Source organism: Lactuca serriola, chromosome 5 (genome assembly GCF_051521515.1).
Source record: "Lactuca serriola cultivar US96UC23 chromosome 5, Lser_US96UC23_V15, whole genome shotgun sequence".
Classification (NCBI taxonomy): domain Eukaryota; kingdom Viridiplantae; phylum Streptophyta; class Magnoliopsida; order Asterales; family Asteraceae; genus Lactuca; species Lactuca serriola.
Genome location: NC_136412.1, coordinates 304934952 through 304945575, shown reverse-complemented (window position 1 = coordinate 304945575; position 10624 = coordinate 304934952). Strand labels below are relative to the sequence as shown.

Here is a 10624-nt window from a genome sequence, read left to right as displayed (position 1 = left end):
CTCGGGCGCGTAGTTAACATTCTTGAAGCTCAGCACTCCATTGGAAATTGTTCCTTTTTGAGTGATTTTTCCACCATCTCCTCCCGTAAAGGGAACGTATCCCCAATTAAAATTCTGAATGTTGTGCAGTTGGGAGATGTCTCCTATCATATGCCTGGAACAACCGCTGTTGACACACAATGGTCTGGCGACATTCCTCCGCAGCTATTCCTGCACAATGAGTGGGATTATTTACATTTGGGGACCCAGGTCATTACAACCCTGGGTTTACCCTTAACATTCACAAATTTATCCTTTTGATTTTTCAATTTTACATCATTATTATAAACACTTTCAGAGGATGATGATGATTGGTCAAATGTAGATTTGGGCACCCACTGATATTTTGGTTTTGAAGAATTCACAGGTGATTTAGAAATGTTTTTCTTTTGCTTTGAGCGTTTAGATTTTCAACTAGGATTAGTCGAAGATCCAGACGCACCCTTTGATGAAATCGACCTTGGCTTAGCCTCATTCGATTTTGGCAAAGTACATGTGACTTGTTTAGTGAAAATCTGTTTGTTACTTTTAAAAACAACATTTTTCTTATTATTATTGACTTTTCGATCATCATCACAAAGATGAGATCTCTAGGACTTTCTTGTTAAAGACCTTCCTCGAGACTCGTTTTCTTTCCTCGGTGTTGAAAAATGCACAAATGCCCTGTTAGAACAATTTCGAGCAATGTGGTTGGCAGTGCCACAGTTGAAACATGTTTGCTTATTATCATTAGACCTGATACCGCCTTTATCAGACTTCATGCTCTTATTGACTTTTCTAACCGTCCCACATGTGTAAGTGCAGGAGTTAGATTTTGTGACAGATGTAGAAGGTGTGGATGTGCTAGTGTCAGATTCAGTAGATTTCACAAAAACAACACCACATTTATCAGAAACATTAGAGTTCGACACCAAATCATCACAAATTAAAACATCAGTCTTAACATTAGACCTAGACTCAATAGGAACACAAAATTATTAGACTCAATCTTTTTGTCCTCTTTCTTTCCATGGATTATTAATGAATCTACATCGGAAGTAGAAACGTTAGTATCTAATTTCCTAGCACTACAGTATGTTGCTTGTTCAGCCGCTGGTTTACCGTAAACTATAAATGATTCACGGTCTATCTCAGCTTGAGTCAATGAAGTAGCGGTGTAATTGTGATTGAATGGGGGAGGGACACTCTCATAACCAATTCCTACTTGCTTATGGTCCTTCCATTGCATTTGATGTTCAATTATTGATGCAACTCTTTCACTTGACATATCGAATTTCTTCAAGTTAAAATCAGCGTTTGTAAAACGGGTCTTCAATGTGTCAAGTTCAGCAGTTATGACGACAAGTTCTTTCTGAAGATATTTATAATTAACGCATTTGTCACTGTATTCTGCCTGTAACTTCCTAAAGTCCTTAGTCTTGGCCTCTAGTTGTTCTTTTCAGGGTTTCTGGCCTTTCCTAAGTTGGTATCTCTTGTACTTGAGTTCCTCTATTTCTCTACGCATTATATCAATGTGATCATGTAGATTTTTGACATTATTAATACAAGTTTGAGAACAAGAATTTTCACTAACCTCTGGCTTTTTGGGCCCTGGAGTAGTCTGCACCATAAACGAAAATTGTACTTTTATCATCTTCGCCTCTGGGTCCACCTCATATTCTCCTTTTGCAGTGTCGTTGATCTGGGCAAGATACGCATTTTCAGGTCCTGAGATGTTCAAGGCCTGAATTTGGTCGTCCCAATCGAACGACTGACCCACCACTGCAAGATTTGCGGTCTGATTATCAGTGATAGCTCCCCTGCTGCTACTTACTGGCACCATCGATCTATCGTTGTTCTCCCTCCTATCAGGTTTTGGATAGTCTCTGGCAAAATGACCAGGTTCATGGCAGTTGAAGCATCAGAGTTTGCCTTTGTTGAAACCCACCTTCTTTTCAACATTCATTCCCCAATTATTTTTTCCTGTTCTCTTGGAGAATTGTTTAGCCCTGAACACCACCATAGCAAGTTTCCATGTGATGTCCATCTCCTCAACAACTTCAGGATGAATTTGATCCAAATTAGCAAATGATAGTTGAGGAGGTAGCTCATCAGCCATAAAAGCATTGTAGCAGTTGACCTGACCGGTAGCAAGAGCCAAGTTTTTGTCATTTTCTTTGGGAGTAGGAACTGGAGCAGGTGCTTTTGAAGATGAAGCAACTTGTGGATAAGATACCAGAGTTTGAACACTTTGCATGGATGGAGTGACATATGATGATGGTTGAGGAGCAACAAATGATTGAACTTGAGGAGTAGTGAAGGATGAGAAAGCATTGTTTGATTGAATTCCAAGATTAGCAGTAGAGTATGAATTAACGTGATTGATCTCCCTTTGCTTATCATCCAAATCACAAGCTTTAATAATTGCCATGGTTTTAGCCAGACTCAGACGATTAATGTCCTTCGTCTTGTTAATCACAAACACGTTCATGTCCCATGACTTTGGCAGAGAGTTGAGTAGCTTTTTGTTGATTTCGTACCTAGTGACCAAGATACCTGTAGAGCTTATCACGGTTGTAAGAGTGATGAACCTCTGCAATTGAGCTTTAAGAGATTCTCCCAAGACATGATTGAACACGTTAAACTTTTGTCTCGGTATATCCTGGGGACTTTGTTTCATGTCCTCGTTCCCTTCATAGACTTTAATCAGTGCCTCCCATAATGCTTTAGCAGACGTGTATTCCCGAAAACCCTGAGCAATTTTTGGAGAAAGGCCATAGTAAGTGTAGCAAGTGCTTTCTCTTGCTGTTCAACAATCTCAAATTCTTCATCAGTGTAATCTTCAATTCCGTTGTCAATAAGTGTTCCATTCTCAAGTCTTGTGGTGATTATGGCAGGTCCTTTCAATATGCATCTCCAAATCTTGAAGTCCTTCATTTTGATATACTTTTGCATCCGATATTTCCATTATGGAAAACCTTCAACAAATAGCAGACGAGGAATACATGTGGTTGTTCCCATTATGGAATCCAGTTCATGAAGAATTGTTGAGTTTTGTGAATCCATTTTCTTAATTAATGAAAAGGTAAAAGAAAACAAAATGTTAAAACAATACAAGTGTTTACAGCTGAAAACTGTTTACGGCCATACACTCAATCATAGTTCAATCGTTTATGGCTAAATGATGTTTTATGGTTCACGGTCAACACTTGATTAATGGTTCACGGTCAAACAATTGATTACTGTCCAAAACAGTTTACAGTTCTTGAACTTTGAATGGTTTACGGCTGAGCTTAACGTTTACGGTCGTACACCCTTCAACACACTTAACCGTAAACTCCCAAATTTTGATGAAATTGATTGTTTTTTTATTAAATTTTGATTACCTTAGCTTTGAAAAACATGATCAGATGCAGAAACAAACTTGAACAATAAGGAACACAACAATTTCTTCAACTTTAAACGAGACTTGAATCTGTTTTGACACTAGATTTGCTCTGATACCAATTGTAAGGTCCCAATTCCTTGATCCAAACCAGTGATCAAAACAAACACAAACAAGAAACAAGAAATGAGTAGAAGAAGATGATCAAGTAATGCACATGCTTATAAACAAAAACGTCTGGTACACCTTGAGATACACACAGTTGACCGCAAACTCTCTGGATACGTCACATCACTCTGACAGAATCTGAAAATATATATAGAAACAGACTGGTCGTAAACTAGTTTACGGCCGAACACATGTTAACGGCCGTAAACTAGTTCACGGCCGTGAACACCAACACAACCACAAACTACACCAAAATGAACAATACAAGACCAAGACTCTATTAAGACTTAGACAAATAGTTGCCTAGCCTAAACCACTTAAGTTGTGACCTATCAGTCGTCCAATGTCTTCTTAACCCATTCAGAAACTGCAGGTTGGTTTCATGGTTGCTTCTGACGGTACCAACATTTAAGGGTTTAGTGATTATGTTGTTGAATCTCTTGAAGTTGTCATCAAGACTTTCACCAGGTAGAGCTTTGAAGTTGGTGAATTCGTTGAGAGAAGTAGTGAGCTTCTTGTCTTGAGCTTGTTAAAACCCTTGGTATAGATTTTTGAGTACTTCCCAAATTTCTTTGGCAGATTCGCAGTTGATGATGATGTCAAAGTTGTTTGTAGCAACGCCATATGAAACTTCGTAGAAGGCAATTGCATCTTTCCCTGTTTTTTTGAGATCATCATTGGTAGGTCTGTTCATGGTCGCTACACCACCTGCAAGTATTGCTTGAGCACCATTAGCTATAAATAGGAGTGAGAATATGGACATGAGGTCATTCGTTTATAGATCTCCAAGCACCTCTTTCGAGTCTCTTTAACTATCTTTCCATTCTTTGGGACCAATGATGATATTCGCTTGCAACAAGTATTAGAGCTCTATTAGAACCTCCAACACTATTTGAAATGTTTAAAGAATAAGCCCGTGCCATTTTTCCTTGTTTTAATGAGGTTTAATGGTATAGAAGTCCTTTTAAATAAGAGTTTTTTAATAAAAAACTTCGATTTTCTGAAAGGAGTTAAAAGGGAACCACTTTGGCTCTGATATCAATTGTTGAGAGAAGAAATTATTAAAAGTTAGTAAAGAGATAATATATTGCGGCATAATAAGTTAATCTCAACGGATCTTTGTTAGCTCAACAATAATAGTTAGATTACGGAAAAGTAAGGAATGTAAATAGCAGCAAGTGATATAAATAAGCATTAAACTAGTAGGCACTTAGTTGAATTGTAACATGGTTTGCATGCAAACACAAGTTAGTAAATGTTGAACAACATAAGTGAAGAGGGACTCATATAAAGTATCAATCAGATAGCTTTAGATAGTATAGAGAAGAATAGATCTTCTATTGATAAGTTTGAAATTGGTACATAAACATGAAGTGTAACCCTCTATTTATAGAGGTCCAAAAGTTACATGGAAATAATAAACAGTTAAAAGTTGACTAACTTTGGTGACACTGAAGGGTACACCGGATAACATTAAGTTTATACGCATAGTCAGTAAGATAACTTGTAACAATCTTCATGTTCTCAGATGTCTTTGGGTCTTCATCTAGTCTTCAGGCTCCATAAGATGACAAACAGTCTTCAGTATCCACCTCTCCGGTTCACACGAGCATTTAGGTCTCCAAGTTGATTTTAGTTTCCGAGGGTCACTTTCTTGTATCAATATACCAAACCCTAGAAACTAGGGTTTAAGGATCCTTCATGTACGCCTTGCGTATGCGGTGTACACTTAGTATACTAAGGTCCGCCCAAGTACGCCCAAGGTACAACAATGTACGCCCAACCTACTAAGGCTTTGGCCAAAAATCACCAAAATGCCACTATGGGCCATACTTGCAATTGAAAATACCTCATCATCGGGACGTTACAATCTTCCATCTAACACAAAACACTTAAGAATCACTTTTCAAGCTTCAAAACTTTCATACACAAGCAAGGGTTCAATTTTAGAATTCGGAGGATATGGAGGTTGGTCATAAGAAGGCCCAAGAGGGTTTTTGTTGCTTGAATAGTGGTGACATCCAAAATATTATTTAGGGTTTTGGAGACAGCACAAGTACACTTGGTGTACACATATGTACACCCAATGTACTTAAATATTGACCCGCCCCAAAGCTTCTTGACTTACGCCCGTCGTACAGCTTGTACGCCTAGCGTAAGGGACTTTTATGCAAACTTTCAAAACACAAGGACTGAAAAGGAAATTATCTGAAAACAGGTGTTACATTGTACATCCTCCAATGGCTCCGCATCCTCGAATGGCTTCTCATCCTCAGATGGTTCCTCCACATTTGTAGGTGTAGGTGGGCTAGGCATCCAGGGATCAAACTCTTCCTCTTTCGTCTGTGGCACCACCTAATCACTCTCTGGGGAAGGATGAGATACGTACTTGCAAATATCTTCCATCAATGAGCTCCTGAAGATCACGTTGCTCCGACCGCCCACATCCACTTTGATTTTTTCTAAGGGGGTATGTTGGATAAGTACCTCTAGATCATCAACCTCAAGATATGGGTAGAATACTCATTTAGTGAGCTTGGTCCTAATTCTATCTAAGGATCCTAGCTAGTCGAACTATGACACCAATCCATAAATCCTCAAGCGCTTAGCTTGCCAACTACCGTATCTAGGTTTAAGAATGCGTTGGTCAAACCATAATAAAACTTAGCGCACATTCCAGGTCTAGTTGTGGTACGACCGCAATACTTTATTAACCCTATGTAGGGTTTTCAGCTCTAAAACCTTAAGTTTACGATTTAATAGATATTTTACTATGTAGATTTTTTGAGTTCGTATATAACTCTATATCTTATTATGTTTGGTTTAGTGTTTTTATTAATCCTATGTTTATACTTCAAGATTATCAATTAGGGATCAGCCAGATGAGAAGTGTCGAAGGCTAGGACAATTTTAGCATAAGCTGTTCTGAAATCCAACAACCCTAGCAAGAATTCAAACTAGACACCTCTACCCTCAGTAGTCTATCCGTATGGTAATAAACAATTTTTACTTTTTATTAGGTTTAACTAGTTTAGAGTATATATCCTAGGTTATAGTCGTAGTTCCTAAGGAATTACTATTTCGCAATAACCTGAGGCTCTAATACCAACCTGTCAAACCCTGCCCAGCTGGCGGCGAAAACACAAACAGTGCGATGTGGGGTTAATTGGATCTTGCAGTCAGATATATTGAACATTACACACAAGTATATGTCAAACAATACTTTTTTTTTTAAAAGTAGGTATTACATTGTTTTAGTAGACCAAACATACATCTTAAAACGAAGTAAAACATTAAACAAACAGAAACAACTTCCAACATTCTTCCATGACGACTCCCTCTTCAGACTGCCCTTTCTCTACACTCATCTCCCTGAGAATACATGTATTTTGAAAACGTCAACAGGTTGTTGGTGAGTTCACATATTTTTATTTGTTTTCTTCTTTATATGATCTTTTAAAAATTCTTTTCTTTTTTGGAATAATCTCTTTTAAAACATCTTATTTTATTATTTGAGAATCCTTACCTCCTAAGTATTTTAGGGTGTTTTATTTATCCTAGGTCTATCTAACTTAGGATATCCTAACATTTTAACTAGTTCAAGGCGTCCCTCTTGGTAGTCGCTTCCCCTAAGGTTGTTAATCGCATTAGCATGAACCCTTATAATCGACGTTGTAGACTTAGAATAACCATGCACGACGTTTCATCGGGCACTGTAATACTAACTTATTAAGCCAGGATTGTAGCTAGCAATCGCTGGTGGGGGTGTCAAATCTCGTATAAATCTATAAATATATTTTCATGTCTCTTTAAGATTAACAATTATAATCCGGGGTAGCCGAATTTAATCAAAACTGAAAGATGAATAATTTAAGTTAACTAACAGTTTAACCTTTGGTATTTTATCTTATATCTGAATCTTTTATTTTATAAAAACCCTTCATAATTATCGTTATATACCTTTAGTATACATGATAATTATTGTTTATATATCTCATGATCATCTCTCTCTCTCTCTCTCTCTATATATATATATATATATATATATATATATATATATATATATATATATATATATATATATATATATATATCAAGGTTGTAGAAATCGGAATTAATTGTGGATTAATTGTTTTATGTGCTCCAACCAACTAGGATTAAGGATACTTGACATAAATTAGGGATTCATCGAGTTTGGTGGGATTTATTGTCTTTGGCGCGATTAATCAGTCAACAAGAGTAAAAAAAAAAATAACAATAAATAAATAAAAAGGTAAAAAATGTCAAAAAAAAAAAAAAAAAAGTAACTTTTTTTTTTACTCCAAAATTTCAAAATTTTAAATATTATACAAAGTATTCATATATTTGTATTTTCAAAATTTCAAATTATAAAATTTCCTATTTTCTAATTTTAAAGTACTTGTTTTTCTTAAGATATATTAATCTTTGATTAATTTTCATATTTTATTAATAGTTTATCGTCCTCGATTAATCTCTGCCAAAGCCGACTAACCAACTCTCCTTTTGACGACATTAGCAAAAACCCAACCGATCCATGGATGTCATTTTGATGTAATTAACTTTAACTACGCACTGATTTTTACTTTTAACTAACTCCATAACTCCTCTAATCTGATTCGGATTTTTACGAATTTTATATCCTTGAGATCACGATGGAACAAGTATTGAGACTTCATTCCATTTATTTAGGTGTTTATAAGTTTTAGAATTGTGGTATGATTCTTGTTAGGGGTTTATTATATGGTATTTAATTTATTGGTTCCATAATTCAATTCATTTGAAATACTCCGAACCCCAATCAAAAAATTGTATTCTCTTCTCCATTCTGTCTTTTATAATTGAAATTTTACGAATTATAATACAACTCGCCTTTTGGTGCTTTCCTGCAAGGATTTCCACCTAATCTTTTGCATTCTTGGATTGTTCTAGTTGTTCTGTTTATCATGACATTTATAGCACGAATCACTTCTCTAACTTAGTAAAGAATGTTCATTCTCATATTATTCCTTGATAAGACAACATTCAGTTACACTAGTCCTAATATATATGTTGAAGGAACTACGTACTGCCCAGTTTAAGGACCTTGTTTGTATACATCTTGTACGGATGTACCGTTTTATATATATTAATCTTGGTTGTTTCTCTCACTCGTATTCTTGATAGCTTTCAAAATGGCTTGTTTTACCACATGTGCATCAATGTCATCAACGTGTCCCTCATTCTGCAAAACCGTAACATTTATCAATATAAAAGTTGGATTGGAGAACGAGACTTACGTATAAATAATTGCAAAAATAAGCAGTTGGGGTATGCAAAGTTGTTTACAAAACAAATGGAAAGGCAAGTATGGGACATTTTTCTAATTCTGAAGAAACAGAATTTACAAAACCAATGCATGTGTCGTTTCTACCATTGACGTACATAAAAGCAATCGAATTAACATATCTGTCTCTATGTGTATAAAGATAGTTTTCAAGTGAAATTAAAGCATATACCAAAACACATCTAAACAAGTAATTAAAATAACTTCTTACTTCGCTTATGGCTTGGAGATGGAACTTATTGGAAGAAGACACAGCAGCATCACACACGTCAAGTCCAAGCTCCTCAAAGGCTTCAAGGATTGAGACAAGTAGACCAGGGCAATCCTCTTCAGAATAGACATTAATTCGAAAACCTTTATCTAGGGTTTCTACTCTGACTTGCTAAAATTTGGAAAGAAAAAATATATTTTAGATACAGTATGAACGCAACGTGAACTATTATATCATGTGTTGGAAATGAATCAAGAGTTTACCATAGGTAATGTATTATATTCGCTCGAACTTGTGATATCTTCATTAAGTCTTTCTACCTTCTTCTTCAGTTCCTCGATATACTTTGATGCATCTACAATAATTGATGTTTTGTGTACCTGCAAGTCATGATAAAACCAAGCATCATATAAATCTGATTTATTATCAACAGTTAATTACCTTTTGTTGAACAGTATCAGAACATCTACATCAAAGGATAATCATGTAAAAAGGTACACATAAGTAGCATGCGTTCAGAAGTGGTGCACTATGAGGGTAAGCAAGAAAATCGGAAAATCTATGTACATCAATATGTTTTCTTGTGAGCGGGGTCTCACTAAACAATCAAACTATTAGAGCCAAATAATTCGACTCCGATAAATTTCTATATGTGCAACATCTAAACTAAGAAGTTTACAGCATTTGAATGGGAAAGCGAACGAAGTTGTTTTATCTTCTGATATAAAGCTGATCTTTCCTCCTCCTTAGAACCCATTGTTGTCTAATCTCGAAGAGCTAGCAAACTTTCATATGGGATCTTTCATAAGGAATAAGAGATATAAAGACGAAGAAGATGGCTTAAAACATATAGTTGTGGGCTTCGCATGAGTACCAAAAAAGCTCTTATAATCATCATATAGAATAACACATAAACAATAAAATATGTTTGTACAATTACGGAAGCACCCTTCTACCGGGATTTACAGTCGAGCTGAGCTATTTAAAGTAAAATAAAAATATAAAACGCGGAAAGATGACAAATTTTTCGGAAACTGTATGCTTGTTCACTATGTGATCACAATTTCATGGGATTATAACCAGTATTCTATTAAGACTTAAACAGTACTTCTCGCAAAAGCTGGATGTGTATTAACCTTAACGCAAACATATGTTCTGACAGCATTCACAAGATCAATAGTGTACCAGATAAAGTCATACCCAATTTCAGTCAAAAAAAAAAATTTATTGAATAAACTCTAATTAACACAAGTACTTCAATTACTCAAAATGTGGCCGGTAATTTTATTACTATTAATGAATAAATATGACATTCTAAACCTTTGGTGCATCGACAATATTGTGGTGCTAGTTATGTCACATTTGCAGTGATACTTTATTAGATGGTGTTAAAAGGCATAATATTTCTTTTTTGCAGGTCTTTAGTAGATGTAAAAAGGTGAAGTCCTAATTACAAGAGTTGGGTTAAGATTGCTACCAAACAATTTTATCCAGCTAT

At 35.7% G+C, this 10624-nt stretch overlaps 1 protein-coding gene across 1 annotated transcript; it reads right to left on the bottom strand.

The window, feature by feature from the left end:
• Positions 1–8567: 8567 nt before the first annotated feature.
• Positions 8568–10008, bottom strand: LOC145054836 (uncharacterized). The gene is made up of 4 exons (XM_079003101.1): positions 9806–10008; positions 9390–9506; positions 9127–9297; positions 8568–8813 (listed from the first exon to the last, which is right to left on the bottom strand). Exons 1-4 carry the CDS (start codon positions 9881–9883, stop codon positions 8718–8720), a joined length of 462 nt encoding a protein of 153 aa, XP_078859227.1. The 5' UTR covers positions 9884–10008; the 3' UTR covers positions 8568–8717.
• Between the last annotated feature and the right edge of the window lie 616 nt (positions 10009–10624).

Bases quoted from the DNA above. Each gene is read 5' to 3' on its own strand.
- LOC145054836 (XM_079003101.1), bottom strand. From the start codon at position 9,883: ATGGGTTCTAAGGAGGAGGAAAGATCAGCTTTATATCAGAAGATAAAA. The intron at 9,507-9,805 runs GTAAACTTCTTA...CATGACTTGCAG, and splicing joins CGCTTTCCCATTCAAATGCT to GTACACAAAACATCAATTAT. The intron at 9,298-9,389 runs GTAAACTCTTGA...TCCAAATTTTAG, and splicing joins AATATAATACATTACCTATG to CAAGTCAGAGTAGAAACCCT.